At 42.3% G+C, this 17,583-nt stretch overlaps 1 protein-coding gene across 1 annotated transcript in view; it reads right to left on the reverse strand.

Moving 5' to 3' along the window:
- Window positions 1–17,583, reverse strand: part of CACNA2D3 (calcium voltage-gated channel auxiliary subunit alpha2delta 3) — a 477,844-nt gene that overhangs the window by 247,371 nt on the left and 212,890 nt on the right. The window contains exon 5 of the mRNA XM_082725822.1: window positions 2,775–2,792. Coding sequence (XP_082581948.1) covers window positions 2,775–2,792 — 18 coding nt within the window. The remainder of the gene's footprint in view (window positions 1–2,774; window positions 2,793–17,583) is intronic.

Here is a 17,583-nt window from a genome sequence, read left to right on the forward strand (position 1 = left end):
GTAAGCATGTTTACAGAGACATAACTATTTAAAATATTTATGGAGAAAACAGTTGCAGATGATACTAAGAGAGATTCCAACAAAAACACAGCACAAATGCAGACACCATATGGTCCAATGTATGCACCCATGACCTCATGTGAAAAGCAGGCCAAAGACATAACAGCTGGAGGTGCCTCCCTTTTACCCCCGGAACAACAACTCTTGGGTTTGGAAGGGGCTCATCATAATCATGTCCATGGCTGGGTGAAATCTATGAGTAACGTCAAAGGCTTTGGGAAGAAAGTTCTCAAAACAGTTGTCCCTGGAAGCCTTCACTTTGTTGGGGTTTCAAGCCCAATCTGCATTTCCCTCTGACACCACGTAAAAGGGGAAGTCAGGTAACGCAGAGTTTTTTGTGAACCAGAGAGGCATCACGTATCTTCCCAGCACTTTTGTTGTCTCCTGATTATTCATTAGGCCTGAGTCAGGACCACAAATCACTGCAGACCCCCCAGACTACCACATCCCATGGGATCTGCTCATATGTTCCCTTGATTGCTGCTCAAAAGCATCAGAAGCCAAGACACGAAAATAGCCGTGGAAACTCTTAAGTTTTATGAGTGTTTAGCATATGGCCAGTTCTAGTCTCATAACACAACTGGAAAACTAGTCTATTGTTCCTATTAAATAAAGAGAATCCTGAAGATTCAAGAAGTCAATTAACTTGCCCATGGTCACAAATGGGTGGCGCTGGGATGCCACCCGCCATGTTCTTTGCTGGTCAACCAGCAGGACAATGAGTTTGAGGCGGTGGGGGTGGGGGCAGGTGCTGATGCTTGTAGGAACCTTTCTTTCCAGAAGAGTGTTCTGTAACTGTCACTGAAGTAACATTGGGGATGGAGAAGGGAAGGGTGTGAGAGGCACTGTCCCATCCACCAGCCACTGAGACTAGCTGTCCTGAGGTGAGGTGCCTTCCACCTGCACTGAGACCCTCCTCAGCCGCCCACCACTTTCCAGCCCAGATCCCCAAGGTTTATTATATTTAAACTCCTTCTCCAAAGAGCTTAATTGCCCAGAAATGACTCCAGGGAGTTCTGAGACCATTTCATGCAGGGCTCTTAATAATTTTTAAGGTAAGTACCTTTCTCTGTTTTAATAAAAAGACAGTTTGTATCCCTGGTGAGGAATTGCGAGGGGTGGAGAGCAGAGCTACTCCTTGTGACAGAAGGCTGCACAGCAAGTCCTTGAATAGTTCAACGTCTTTTGCAAAGGCACTGGGGCATCCTCCTCAATTGCAAACTTTCTACATGTATGGCATGTGATGTGAGTGACAAGAGGGAAGAGAGCAGGGAACCAGGTGCTATTGAAGAACCGTATGTCCCAGCAACCTTTGTTCTTACCATATTCCTGTGTTGGTTTGTTTTGAACCTTGTTTTAAAAATCCCATGGCTGACAGCACCTCAAATTCATGAGGAATCTTCTACGACAGAGTGCTTCTGTATATGGATCAGTGGAAACTTGATGAATAAATGCCAGTACATTGAGGCCGGTCCAGTTTTAGGCACTGACTTCGTTAAGTCTCTTTACAAAGGAATTTCAAATGTGGGCAATTAAGAAAGCATGACCTATTAAAGATGCCGATCCTTCCAGATAATGCGGAATTCTGACCATATATTTACTCTGGAAGCAGTTGTTCTCCTCAAATCCTTTAACTTTTCATGAAGTGTTCAGTCTTTTTGTGATGCCACTGAAGTGTAATCAAACATTACCACAAGCCAAGTCACACACTAGCATGTCTCGCCTTGTTTAAATATCTCAAATATATTTGAGTAATTGTGTAATGATTTCTAGGCCTCTGGTTGTCCATATGGTCTGCACAGACTGTCTTTTGTAGAGCAGTTGTGCTATCTCTCTCAACGGGAAGGAATCAAATCATCTTTGCTCCAAACTGGAAAGCTTGGGAGGTACTGCTTACATTTCCGGGAGGTGCCTTACCTCAACTCTTGAAACCAAACCAACCCACATCTGGCCCCCAGAAATCGCTGTGTCTTCTGGAAATCTTGCTTGTGTTTGTGAAATATCCCAGAACCAGTCAGCAGGCATCACGTGTCATGTTTTCTTCTGTAACTGTCCTTAGGATACAATGACATGCCATGGGGACAACACGGCAAAGCCAGCAGGGCAATCACATGGACTCTTACTAGACAGAGAACATTCTACGTGGTGAAACCAGATCATCTCAGACAGACAATGAGGACCAGTGAAAGGGTCTGGCTTTGGCAAGAACTTTGCTCTAATGCTCTCCAGGTGGTACAGGCAATGAGACAAGCAAAGGAGCTATTGAGTTTGCAATTAATGAAGCCCACACGAGTCTTCAGAGATTTGACTCAACAGCCCAGCATCTAAACTTAGTCACCGGGTCTCACAAATTATTCACATTAGCTGTATCCCTAGGAAAGAACCTCAGGGAAGACCTGGAATGCTGTGTTTGAAGGAATGTGCTGAACTTACTCTTGACCTATTATTTGAGAATTCTTAGCAAAATGTTTGGGTGCAGAGTTGTCCCCAAACTACTGGCCACGAGAGGGTTCTTTGATGGGACAAACTTGGCAGGGAGACAGTGGACAGATGAGTCTGGTGGCCTTTCTGCTCCTGCCCAACCTCAGGCTTTTGAAATATTAAGAGGAAAACCATTTCACTGGTCACAAACAGCACTGAATGCACAAAATCATGGAGACATGCACAGTTTGCGAGTTCCGCAGGTGACTGCAATGTGACAGAAAACAGTTTACCTTTTGTGCCTGAGGGAGCTGAAAAACAATAGGGAAACAAGACAAAAAGAAAAGAAAAAGGCAATCATTACATTAAAAGTCAAGATTAACTGTAAAACTTCATTTGATCACCATTGGCAAATGGAAAAACCAAAACTGGGAGAAAAACAAGGGAAATAAAACTAAAGCTGGGTCATTTCGCCGAAATTATGCTGTGGGACTGATTATTCAACCTGCTTTCTGTATCCGTAATCTCAACACACAATCCGTGAGCACATGTTTTAGGAATCACCACGCCCAGGCCGGCAGTTTGGCAACTTCCCGCCATGCTCGACCTGAGGCTCTTCTGTTCTGGGGCCCCAAACATTCATTTCCAAGACCCAGTTCCTCCTTCTTGCACACCAGTGGTTTCCTAGTGGAGGCGGATGGCCTGGAGACACCTGCAGTTGTCACAACTGTTGAGGGGAGGGAGCGAGAGCTATTGGCTTCTAGTGGGTAAAGACCAGGGTTGCTTCTACACCTTACAACGCAGGGGACAGTCCCCGCGGGAAAGAATTACTCAGCCCACATGCCGATTGTGCCAACGCTGAGAAACCCTTCTGTACATAAAGGTAAGACCATCCGAAGAATGTTCTGTTTTTAAAGTCATTTTTTCTTGCTTTGTCGCACATTAACTGTTCTTTTTATTGGTGCTTAAGAAAGCATGCACAAGGGTTTGTGCATTTGAAATAAAGCCGGTATTCGAAGAACAATGAAAAGGCAGTCAGTTAATCCATAAAATAAGACATAATGGCTTTCCCAATGGTAGAGGCAAGAAACTGAAATTATAGGTATGTGGGAAAAGATGAACATTTATGAGACATACTTGTCTATTTTTCAACCTTGAGACTATTAGGCTGTGGTTTAATGCCACTGTATTTGTGCCTGCCATGTGAGCATACAGTGTTTTGAAAAGCATTTTTCTAATCTGAAATGGAAATTCCATTATCCATGTGTTAAGTACCAAGTCTAGGAGTTGCATCATTTTCAAGACTGACTTCTCATCGTGGAGACTAACATTTATTGTGTGTGAACTCGTCACCCAGGCACCATTTAAAGCCTTTTGTTTGCATTACCCCAGCAAATCCAAGCAACTCGATAGAGGTGCCTTCATTATCTTCATTTTATAGATGAAAAATAAAATGGAAATTAGAGGGTTAATTGATTATATAATGTTCCATCGATAATAAGTTGTAGAGCTGGGATGCCTTAGGAGGTGCAAATTCGACCAAACTCACACAGTAAAGGCCACGAGCACTAGGAAATTAGCAGACTTTTCTGTCTCTCTGGAGTTTATAACACTGGAAGTGCTGGAAAATGCAAGATAACTAAACCCGATACTTTGGGGGCCTGTTTGAACCTTTTGCCTTTCCCATTCATTTAGCCCTGGGAAGAATGTTCTTTCTTCATATGCACTAAGTAAGCCCAGGGCTTCCTAAGGCCCTGAACCTGTGGACAGAATCCAGCAAAGGGCAGAAGGGATAGACCCAAGCCAACAAAATGCCTTGATTCTCAGAGACAACTCCAGAATAATTTGGAGGATGTCCATGAAGGGCAGACCCAACCTCTCCAACACTCGTTTTTCAAGCAATTTTATCCCAAAAGGTCTCCCAATTTAAGGAAACAGGAATAGTACAAGCATGCTTTTCTGATTCTTTCATTCTAGTCAAGGTTATGGTGACCACGACTCAAAAAGAAAGCCTGTGAGTTCCTCCAGTGCTTCTTTTTAAAAAAGATTTTATTTATTTATTTGACAGAGAGAGAGATCACAAGTCGGCAGAGAGGCAGGCAGAGAAGGGGGGGCAGGGAAGCAGACTCCCCGCGGAGCAGAGAGCCCGATGTGGGGCTCGATCCCAGAACCCTGAGGTCATGACCTGAGCCGAAGGCAGAGGCTTTAACCCACTGAGCCACCCAGGCGCCCTTCCTCTAGTGCTTCTTAAGAGTTCAGAAAATATGTATCAAGAGGTGAGAAATCCAGCCTAAAATGAGGGATCACTTCAAGATCTCTTAAATAGTAAACATTTTTTTCATACGACAGAAAAGAAATGTTAGAGACACGAACATTAAGGGAATGATAAATGCACGTTTCCTTAGGAAAGCATTTGTGTTGAATCACAGCTTGTCATCTGAAATGTGGGGCAGTGGGGGGCTGAGAATTACAAATGTTTGATGAACTGTAAAATAAATACCAAAGGTTCAGTCCTGCACAAACTGCCGGACTTGACAAGCCCCTGAAAGGAGAGCTACCCTTTCTTTCTCTTTCTGGAAGCTTCATCTCATTCAAGCCGGAAACACCTCTTTTTGACTCACCCATTTAAGCCCATGAGAAGGAAAATGAGAGAGTAGGCCTTTGTGGTGATGTCCTTGTCCTCAAACTCTCCACAAAACATATATTTTCCTCAAGAAATAACTCATGAGAACAAAGAATCACTTTCCTATCGGAGCTCTGAAGGAACAGAAATTAGAGCTTGCAGTGCCCTCAACAGGTTGGACCTCTGAGAAGGAGCTTCAGATTAGAACACAGCAAATTTAGATCAGATCGCTAGCAGCCACAAGACGCTACTGCTTGGGGGCCGGCTCTCCTGATGACACACCATCCACCCAATGGCCACCAACGGTGTCCACGAGCCTGAGCTGGGAACCTGACCGGCTGGACACTTGGGGGCCTCTGGCTGGAGTCTTGAGCCATGTGCCTTCCAGCCTTTGGCCAGATGCTTGTCTGTAAAAAAGGATGGTGGAGGGAGGGCTGGGAAATGGGCCAAATCTTGAATGGCCAATGCATTTTGTCTTGAGAGCCAAGTCTGACTGATTAGTAATGGCTGTCTGGAGGGCTGTGTTGAGAAGGATTCTGAAGTTATGTCTGAGTTTTGTTGGAAAGAATGTGAGAGCCACATAGCAGTGTCCTTTGTGGGCTAAAAACCAAGGAATGGCAGACCCTATCGCTGGACATGATGATCTCTCAAGGTCTTCCTGTACTTTTTCTTTGTAGTTCTGAGCACATCTATGATTTCTATGTCATTTATTTGTTTCATGTCTCTCCCCTGCTAGGTCACAAGCTCCATGAGGGCAGGAGGGTACTTCCGTTGCAAGTCTACGAAGTTCTCTAAGCTGTGCCTGTAACTGGTGTCTGCCTCGCTGAAGAAGGTACCTTGTTACTAGGGCATGCCCATGTTAGGGAAAGAGAATTGGGCGAACCACCTTGAATCCACACACCTCCACAAACACACCATGTTGAGAACCCAAGCTGACAGCTGTCAAGAGAAAAAGAAATGTCTCTGACCACAGGATGGACGTGAACTCTCAGATTCCCACGTCTGACATGGATGTCTATATATGAGCAGACCATCTCACGGACCCAGGGATGCACATAAAACCAGCCTGGGAACTTCTCTAAGCTGAGGCAATGTCTCTTTCACAAAAGCCACCTTGGCATGATTAGCCAGGCTTCCTGTCTCTGGACCTGTTTCTTCACACTATAGAAGGGTCTGCATGGGCAGCTTCAGGTTCCTTCCAGGCTGCATAGCCCCAAGTTGCACTATTCTCTATCCAAGTGCACACCCTCCAGTAACTTTTTAAAAGGAAGGGTAAAGGAAGAAAGAAGTAGTGTTAGGCTCTGGACTCCCACATTCCCGAAGAAAAGCTGGGCGCTGGATGCCTCCATGAGATACCTAACACTTGAATGTGGAAAAACTGAGAAAGTGTCAACTGGAAGAGAACAGAGAGGGGAGGTGATGAAGATGAAGACAACATAAAAACAGCACAAGCTGCTCTTCAGTGGACACTCTCAACGGACCAGGGACTTGGCTAAGCGCTTTTCATCTTGAGGGATGTTGGTCCTCACAGCAGACCTCCAGGTTAGACAATAGTATCATCCCATTTATAGATGAGGAAAAGATAATAGTTGAAATAGCTAAGTGCCTTGCCAAGGTCACTGAGGCAGGAAATGCTTGAGCTGAGGGTCAAAGTCAAGCCTCTCGGCAGCCTCACCTCTCCTCTAACCATCAGGCTCAAGGTGCCGCTCCTCCCGCAGACCAAGGGTACTAGCACCAACCCAAGCTCCTGAAGGACTTGGGGACTTCTCAGGCCTTTCCATCTGGGCATCTCCCATAATGGAAAGGGGAATGAGAAATTCCAGCACCACCCCTGGTGGGAGAGTCTGGATGGAGACAGAAAATCCAGCTTACCACAGTTCTCGGCATGTGGTGCATGATGTAACCATGTAGCATAAATATTTACCATGCCTTCTCCTGTTGCAGACATTTGCACTTACTCTCTCCTCATCCTGGGACTCTCCCTCATACCCCTCCCTGCTTGCCTAGCAAATGCCTACTTCTCTGGTCAGTTATCATTGCCTCAGAAAATCCTTGTCTGACCTCTTGTATCATATGCCCTCATCACATGCCCTCCTAATACCACATGCTTCCCATTCATGGTCTAGTGACTCCTACTTGTGGTAACTGCCATTTTGCCCTTCTTTTTTTGGTAACAGAAACCAAACTTTTAGCCAGGATAGCTATATGACCCTGTTAGAGTTTGATGTGGCTAAGTGGTTCAGCTGTGGTCAGTGAGATATTCATGGATATGGCTTTTCCAGATAGTGTCCTTAAAAGGATTCCTTCCATCCTGCTGCCAGTAAGGCACCTGTGATGGCTGGTGCTCCAGCAGTCATTCTGGGCTATGAGGTCATCTTGAGGATGAAAACCACACACTAGGATGGTGAGGACAGCAGTAATGACAGGTAATTATAACAGCTATGGCCAGCTATCCACCATTCTAACTGCTTCACCTATGTTAATTTATTGAAAACTCACAGGAACCTTATTAGGTAAGTTCTATCATTACCTCAGTTTTATAGATGATGGAACTACAACATCATATGGCCAGAAAACAGCAAAGATAGGATTTAAAAAGGGAGACCAGTAGGAAGGGCAGTGAATAATCCAGATGAGAAATAATGGAGAACTGAATCAAGGTGCTAGTGGTGGAGGTGATGGGCAGTGGTCTGACCTTAGATCTATTTCAGAGTAGACTCAATAGAGAGTGATATGGTAATACGAAAGGAGAGACATCAAGCATGCATCCACGGGTTTCTGTCCATGCGAATGCAAAAATGAACAGCCATTTACTGAAAAGAGGAAGACAAAGGGGGGAGAATATTTGAGGGAAGTTCTCCAGAGTTGGGTTTTGTCTACAACTGACAATTTTGGGATGTCTTTTAGACTTGCAGGCAGAAGCGTAGGGTGGGGAGCATGGTCACCATCAGTATTCTGACGAGGTCATTCAGGGAGTGCACACAGATAGAGGAGAGCTTGTGTCAGGGACAGAACAGGAACATTCCACCAGGTAGAGGTCTGGAAGCTGAAGGGAACCAGTAAAAAAAGCGGTGAGGAGCCATGGGGGAAGTGGGAGATCGGAGAGCCCTGAGTCCCTGACGCTCAATAAAAGTGCTTCTAAGTGAGACAGTGCTTCCACCAAGGGAACGGCGTGTTTTTGTTTTAACTATCCTTGTTCACTTCATTTCTATCTCAGAGTTCTGCTCCGAGTCATGGGGGCAACGGAGGGGACATCCAGCCATCATTCTTGCTCAATGAAGTTCCAGAGTTGAATGGACTCCTTTTCAAAAATAAAACTCCCATTAAAGAACTATTGATCAAAACAACACATTCCACTGTGAAATATGTAAAGACCAAATGGGAAACAAAGTATCCTCCTGCCAAATGTGTAAATAAAAAAAAAAAAAAAGAAAGAAAGAAAGAAAGAAAGAAAGAAAGAAAGAAAAGAAAAAAAAAGGCAAAAAACCCAAAAAGCCTGGTCTACATATGTTTATTCCATTTGTAAAACTGGCCCTTTGCCTCAGGCCTTATGAATGAGCGATAAATCCCGGCTTGCTGCAACGTTTCCTTGTGTTCATTTATTTTTCTTGTGCGTGTTTGCATTTACAATCTTCCATTCTTCTTCATTAAGCAATGTGGGTAAAGATCCCTATTCCTCGTATGTATCAGAGGAAGTTCTGCTAATTGGCTCAAACTCAAAAACCTGCACACCAAGGACGGAAGGGCTCTGATGAGCTGAGGTCTGGCTGGGTGGTTTCTGTCCCACATCCAGCCGCTTCAGCCACCCATGCCAAGCCACCGCCGTGGCTCTCCGTCCCCTCGCTCTGACTCCTCCCCCCAGCCCCATCTCTATACTACATCCAGAATAATCTAAACGTATAAACCTGGTACTCTGTCAGCCCTCGCTTGCCTCAGAGGCTGTGTGTGGCTATGCTCTGGTGACCTAATGCTCTGTCCCTTGGCCATGCCAATTCCCTGACACCCCCAACAAGCCTGGCCTCACCAATTCTTACCCATCTGTCCGACGGCAGCTCTGGTGGCCGCTCCCCTGACTGAAGGCCCTGTCTCAACCAAGCATCTTTCTATGACTTCATCTTGTTGATTCTTGCCTTAGCATGTATCACCTTCTGGAATCTTCCTGTTGACATTTTAATTACCTCTCCACAGAAGATTTTAAGATTTATCCAGGACCCACATCTACTGTATTCATGGTTTGATTACCACAGACTATACCTGTAGGGTACCTGGCCCTTGTTAATCACTTAGTCCCTATTTGTTGGAGGGACAGCGGAAGGAGAGAAGGAAGGAAAGAAAGAAAGAAGGAAGGAAGGGAGGCTGGAAGGGGAAGAGGAAAAAGGAGAGAAGGAAAGGGAGCGGGAAGGAAGGGGTGAGGCAGGGAGAGCCTTAGAGTCTGGTAGGACAGGTATCAAATCCTCCCTCTACCATTCCCTAGCTGTGAGGACTTGGGCAATAATATATTATCTTAGGGCTCTGGATTTCTCATCTGTGAGACTGTAATGGTAACACTACTACAAGGAATTCATGGGAGGATTACATGAAATAAATACCTGTTGAGAACCTACAACAGCCACTGGCCCATAATGTTACTCTTTTTACCCCTTGACCTTGACCTTGTAACCTCTGTGGTTTTCAGAGTGGGCCCCAAACTTACAGTATATGAGGGATTACACTAATAACCAAGTACCTCATGGTCCATGAACGAGCCCACGGACCTGAAGTCACAGTCTTCCCCACTGGGCCATTGCTTTTTCACAGTGGTTATGTAGAGGAGTGACAAAGCCTGGAGGAGGTGTCTTATGCAGTATGTAACTCTTACAATGGATTGCATCTCTTTGCTCTCAAAATAAGCCCCTTATTTTTGTAGTAGTTCCCACATTTTGGGTAAGGCTCTGTTCCAAGATCCTTGATGTAGACAGTGCCAAGACCTAAGCCAACCAACTCATTGCTCTCCCCTGGCTACAGCAAATGTCTAAGAGTGGACAAATGACCTAAACTGATCTAGTAAGGACTTATATAGGAGTAATCAATAATTATATCCCTCTTCCCATGTCTCTCCTCTTCCCTCTCCTCTCTCAACTAGAGTCTGAGGGGATGCACCTCTGGGAACAGTGCACCAAATGGGACCAGAGAGTAAGGCCAACAGTATGAAAGGTGGGAGTCACAGAGGCAGAACTCAGGGCCCATGGCATCATTTGAGCCCCATGTCTATCCAGGAGACTTAGCTTCTAGTGGCTTCCAGCTTAGTAGAAGCCATAGGGACAACCTAAGAGACCGGGGTTCCCATTATTCCCATAGATACACGTAGCTGGTCATCTCTAGGATACACCACGGCTGCTCACGACTAGATTTTACTTGCACAAATCAAGGGATTCCTCAGAAAGTTCTGTATTTTTGCTCAACTTCAATAATTCTCAGAAGTAACTGCCTCAAAAGATTTCCGATGGCATATGTGAAAGTTCCTCACAAAAACACAGCATCATGTTTTGATCTTTATGACAATGTTAGAAGAGTCGGGAGACAAAATGGTATCTCTTTGTGTCATTGTCCTACTCCTCAGAATCTCCTCCTCCCCTGGCTTTCAGTTTATCTACTTCCTCTACTTCTTACATCTTTTATGGTCTTACTTCCTCTACTTCTCTTCCTCCTGAAATGTGGGCACCCTTCTGCTCATTCTACAATCCCCTCAGTGAGGCCACCCCTCTCCGGGCTCATGGCTTCAACTCATGGTGGTGCTCCCCTGCTCATGGTGGTGATGAGAGGGGAGAGGGTGGGAAGGATGACAGTGGTAGACGGAGACAACCCTGCAGACTGAAGACAGGAATAAAAAGAGGGTCAATAAGAAAATAAACATAACTGATTTTCCTATTCAAGTTCCCATTGGAATTTTTGCTTCACATCCTGGAAGTCCTTTAAGCCCTGTTAGAACGACTCACAGGGAGAATGATTATCTCCGCAATCCAAATTTTGTTGCTTTTGTCAGTTTGAGTGTTCTTTGATCTGACCACATACAATTTATTAATGATTTCTCAATATCTAGTTTGGGGTACAAATAGAATTTTAACTTATTTTTCCAGTAGTGCATTTAAAAGCAAAAAAAAAAAAAAAAAAAGTATGGATAGAAAGACCTTTCTTTGCAACACACTTGCTTTTCAAAATGTTTCTTTAAAACAAAAATCATATCAGTAATGCATGTTCCCTGGAGAAAATTAGATGTAGAAGGGAGGCAAAAGGAGAATTTAAGGCCACCTCTGACACTAGCATCCATTTGTCCCCCTGACATCCACTGTTGTCCTCAATTAATATTATGTTAAATGACTACACAGTATTCCAGTATTAGAATATATGATAAATGACTTATGAACGATGTATGCTGTATTCTCCTTGTCACTAAAGTAAATGATTGCAATAAACATCCTTGTAGTGGACACATGTTTGTAATAAACATCTTTGTAGTAAAACTGTTGCACACACTCTCAACTTTCCAAGAAGCTGAATTATTAGTTAAAGGGCCTTGCATATTTCAGTCCATGTGCTTTCTAGAATGGTGTCCTAATTTACACTCTGAGCAGGATTCTCTTTTTCCAATGTTCACTTCGCCACCCCTAAGCCAGAGCTATGAATTATCATCTTAAAAAATCTTCCAGTAATTTTTAAAGGTTAGATTATATGGATGAACTTTTTCCATAATTCAAATGAGTTAGAGAGAGAGAGAGAGAGAGAGGATAATCTACTTCAAAATCCCCAAATGGCCAAAGGGTTCACTCTGTTGTGGGCCTCCAAATAGCAGTGCGTTGCTTACTATAGACTCGCACCTCCAGGTTATTTAGTGGAAAAGAAGTAGATTGATAACTAAAGGTCAGATTTTTCAAACTTAATTTTGGATTTTAAAAAAAAAAACCCACCGTGTTTTTGTTCCAGCAGTAGAGCCCTGCCTAGATGAAAAGCAATCCTGCATAAATTATTCACTTGATGGTAGACATTTTTGGGGACGCTGGGAAATGTGGATTATTAATGGGCAGACCAGAACAATTCTCACATTACATATAGCTAAGGACTATCAGCTGGGGGAAAGCCCCAGACATTTTGCTTGTTATAATGTTCTAAAAATTCTCACAATAAGAAGTCATTTCTCATCAGGCTCGAACTCTGCATTGTATCGGAAAAATAAGTTTCCAATTAAAATTGTCATTCTTCAAGCTTTATTTTGTGTGGTCATCTTGCTGAAAAATTATCTGGAGTTCTGGCAATGTGGGGGAGCCCAAGGTCCTGCCGGTTTCCTGTGAGAACATGCATTGGTAGAATCTAAAGTGGATTTGGCGAAGTCCAGATAAAACCACCACCATGATGCATTTGTCTTTGCTGTTTGAAAACCATGTTGGTCAACAGGGCAGTCCAGGGATCAGTGCAGATTTAGGAGGATCTGATAGGGAAGGAAGCTCTTTTCTGCAGGATTTATTTTGGAACTATCTGAACAGGATGCAAACCCACTCAGACCTTCTCCTGAACTCCCACCCTACCAGTGTCACTTTTCAACATTGTGACTGCTTCCAGTTGGATGCTCTAAGCTGCTGGTTTTAATTAAAACTTAATTTGCAAAAATGTTTCATAATTTATGCACGTCATATAATTCCTCTGAGACTGTGAACTTGGAGCCAACTCAGGGCCTTATAAGGAGACACTGTACTGAGAAGTTTGGGGGAGAAAGGGATGTAGGAGAAGAAGTACCAACAGGGGTGCAACACAGGAAGGTAATGATGCTTTCTTTCAGCTTTCCATCACCTGGATCTGCAGCCACCTGGGAGAGATATGGGCCTTGATGTTTGGAAGCAGAGAGCCCATCTGGCAGGTCACAGACTCAGAGAACCAGAAGGGTCAGTGGTGGCTAGAATGGTCCTCCAAGGAAGGTCTTACCAGGGGAGATGATGAGCCAAAGAACTTGAAACCCTCCAAAAGAGATGAATGGGTTCCCACTCTCCCCACAAAAGGAGACACTGAAAACCCACAGAGGAAAATTAATGAAAACTCAAGAGTTTGCAATGAAACCATTACTTCACTCAACAGATGTCTTCCAAGAGAGAGTTTGCAGGGGTTTGCCAAACCGTTGAACCACAAAGAAGTCTGTGTAGCAACTTAACTAGAAATATTAGGCCTCTAAGAAAGATGACCAGTTGAACCCTCCCCTCAATACACATCCTTTGTTAATTATAAAGTGAATGAATCTCCAGTCACCCTCCATGTCTCCAGTGGGAAAAGATCTATACAGACAGAATTTTACACAGAAAAAAAATCAAAGGGGCCAGGAGAGAAAGTGCACACATATTCTGCATACTCACAAAGGATGGGCCACGTGTCAATGCCATAGTCTTTAGTGGCCAACCTGGTAAGTTATACGTTTACTGACAGATGATCTCTATCTCGGTATCTACAGCTTAAAGGTCCTTCCCTTTCCTGCTGCATATGAAAACCATTATAATCTATTAAGTAAAAGTCAGAGACTTTGTAGTTTATCTGTCAAGCTTGTACCTCACAGAAGTGAACACGTTAAATAAACATTTGCGGGTCAAGGTATGGGCTGTGGGTAACAGATAATCAATCCTCTGTTGGTGTTCTCAGTTAGGAGATCCTTCGGGAAACTTCCCACCCTGTGATTCTTATCTGTAATTCCAGTTCATGAGTTCTTTTCTAGGAAAAAGCTATGAGTATTTCCTTCTATTTGATGTTGTTTTCACCTTGGTCCATCAATGAATATATTTTATGTTCCCCTAGAAAGAGAAAGAACTGGCAAAGCCATGAGTTGAATGATACTAGTTCTCTTGGTGCATCTGAGCCCTTTGCAAGTCAAGAGTGGTTGCTGTTTACTAACAATGAGAACTTGCACATACTGAGGCCTTAGTCTAAGCCAGGCCAGGAGTAAAGGCCTCTGAACACATCTTCCCTCATGAGAAATTCTCACATAACTCCAGGGACCAGATACAGTCACTTACATTCCAAATATGGGGAAAGTAAGACTGACTCAAGACCATATTTTCTGACCCAATGGGATAAACAAGTCATACAATCCAATTAGTCTTTTTTCTAAAAACAAAACAAAACAAAACAAAAAAACAGCAACTTAGAATAACCTATGAATGGTTAATGAAGGGAATCCAATATAAAACTAAAATGTAAGTGGTTTACTTGGCAGTAGAATAGAAGAGAGCTCTGTCCTTCCCTCAAGCCCGCTGACACACTGACTACCACACTACTTCAGGCTTGTTTTGGTCATACCTTGAAAGAAGGAGACCTATTAATACGCGAGAACTGCTGATCTCTCAAAATACATTTTGCTCCCCACCCCCCAAATCTGGTGGTTGGCAATCTTTAGGCATATTTTGCCAAACACATGTTCCTAAAATTTTGAAGTCCATGTGTATTTACAGTGGAATTTTCTCATGGTTTTGATTAGTTTATAATTAAGTCATAAAACTAGAGTAACTCTTAACAAATATCTTTATTTCCTAGTTCTTTTTTTGTTATTACAGGATTTTCTTTCTCTTAGTTAAAAAAGTCCGATCTTACCAGTGACACTTGGGCCCAAACCTCAAAGAGGTTAATATGCTTCGGAAGTTCACTTTAAAACATATACTTCAACGGAATCCAAATGCCAAAACCTGAGCTACAAAATCCTGTCATTTATATTGAATTCATAAGTTAGGGAACATGATCAAGGAACAAAAAAAGAAGCATAAATAGGGTTATCTTGTAAATAAACTGACTAAGTATAGTATTACACTTAAATAAAAATTGTTTCAGTATCCTATCTAGTAAGCTGTCACTGTCTCAAAAAGTTAAAAAAAGAGAGATTAGCATTATTCTTTGGTGCAGTAATCTTTAAACCCAATATGTTTGTTAATTTTGAATATGAATAAGTAAGTGAAACAATGTAATTAAATAATCTTGAAGATAAAACAAACTAATCAACTAATCATCATCATCTTTTATTTCTAAATTTCTACTGTGGTCACAATAGAATAACTAGTATTGGATTAGCCCTCTTGACACAAACAAGGAAATAAGTGGACAGAACACACACCAAAAAGTCCTTTCATATTGGTCAACAATCAATACAGACTTCACTTCCTAGAAGGCACAAAAGTGAGGTGATATTCATGATAGTCTGCCCAGAGGCAGTTACAAGACCCCAGTGTAGGGAGCCTGAGCCCATGCAAAGCCCTAGTAGCTATGTTGAATTGAGGAGGAATTGATCAGAATTTATGGAGGCTAAGGTGACTGGAATTTTTCAAGGAGAGCACTGGAGAGAGAAAGCTCTACAGAGAAAGGGCTCCAGAAATTCAGAGGGAGGACTTCTTGAGTCTTTGGTGTAATACTAAAATGATTATGCGTAGGGTGAGAGTCCACAAGACTGGGAAAAGCACAATTATAAGGGCCGGGGGTGGGGGGCAGAGAACTTCAATAAAGCTGTAATCTAAAAAAAATCCACTGGGCTTCAACTATGGCTGGGAATTTACAAGTTCCAACCAGTCAGAAAAGAGTTCTCTGTAAAACACCTGGAGCATTTTGTAGGAACCCCAGGAAGGTTATTCCTAGGACAACCTAGTTAGGAGCCTAGTTCCTAGTTACAACCAAACTAGCTGTTAGACTGAAAGATACTTGCCTAACCAAAGCTTGAAACCAAGCATTTAAAGGGCCAAGCTCATACATAAGTAAATTAACCAGCCACCAGAACAGAACTCAATACTCTTTAAAGGAAGACAGCAAATTTAGACACTTACCACAATGCCCACAATCATGAAATCATTATGGCCAACACTTAGTAGAAAAAAATTACTAGATGTAGAAATATGAAAATGTGACTCTTAAGAAGGGAGAATAATCAATCAGTAGAAATATACCCAGAAATGATGCAACTGGAAACCATGACTTTAAATTGATTATTAAAGATATAGTCAATAATTTAAAGGAAACTTTAACATTATGAAGACAGGACTATCAACTAATAACAAATGCCAAAAACTGAGTAAAAAATCAAAACCAAATAAAACCCACAGGGTTGAAAATTATTACTTAAAAATTTAAAACGGGGGGGGGGGGCACAGGATGGATGGGTTTGGCTCAGTTGCAATTTAGACATTCCAGAAGGAAAGATCAGTGAACCTAAAGATATAGTAATGGAAATCATTGAAATCGAAAGAGAGAAAAAAGAGGGGCGGGGGGAGAGAAAGGAGCTTTGAAAGAGAATTTTAGTAACCATTAGGAAAATATCGAGCAGGTTAATATATGTGCAACTGAAATTCCAGAATCATGCGCAGTAGGGAAGAAACTGAAAAGAAATGAAAACATAGTGGCTACATATCTCAAATTTGATAAAATTTATAAACACGTCAATCTAAGAAGCTTAATAAACCACAAGCAGGAACCACATGCCAAAATCCAATACCAAGGCACAGTACAATAAAATTGCTGAAAATCAATCAAAACAACAAAATCTTAAAAGCAAGCAATAAAAGTACATATATACAGTACAAAAGTAAGAATTATCAAAGACTTCCCACCAGAAACAACGCAAGCCAGATGATAATAGAACTACTGGTTTAAAGTACTGTAATTAAGAAAAAAAAAGTACATTTAAAATTCTATATCCAGTGAAAATATCCTTCCAAAGAAGGGAAATAAAGCATTTCACACACACACACACACACACACACACACACACACACACACACATCTGAGAGAATTCACTGTCAGCAGAGTTGCACTTTAGAAAATATTTTTTAAAAAGTTCTTCAAGCTGAAGGAAAATGATTCCAGATGCAAGCTTCATTCTATACAAAAGAATAAATGGGGCCAGAAGTGGAAACTATGTGGGTAAACATGAGATTTTTTTTCCTCACTGTTTAATTAACTATTTTAAGCTAAATAAAAAAACAATGTATTGTGCGGGGTTTATAGTATACGTCGGAGTAAAGAGCATGATAATAGTAGCACAGAGGACGGAAGGAGAGCATGGGAGTCTACTGTTGTAAGTTTCTTCCCTTATGAGAGAGGGAGTTGTGAAAAGTTGAAGATGCAAATTGTTACACTATAGCAACCATTGGAAGGATGCAACTAAGAGGTACAAATTTGCTACTAAGTTAATAGTGGAAACACAGTGGTTAGGGGCACCAACTCCCAGGCAATCAGAAATCCATATGTAACTTTTGACTACCAAGAAACCTAAATACAAATTGTCAACTGTTGACTGGAAGCCTTATCAGTCACATAAACAGTTGATTAACACATATTTTGTATGTTGTACGCATTATATTCTGGATTCTTACAATAAGGCAAGCTAGAGAAAATAAAATGTTATTAAGAAAATCATAAGGAAAGGAAAATACTTTGGTATTTACATTACAGTATTATGGTACTGTAATGTATTTATTGGGAAAAAGTCTGCA

This window comes from Mustela nivalis, assembly GCF_964662115.1.
Source record: "Mustela nivalis genome assembly, chromosome: 1".
Classification (NCBI taxonomy): Eukaryota; Metazoa; Chordata; class Mammalia; order Carnivora; family Mustelidae; genus Mustela; species Mustela nivalis.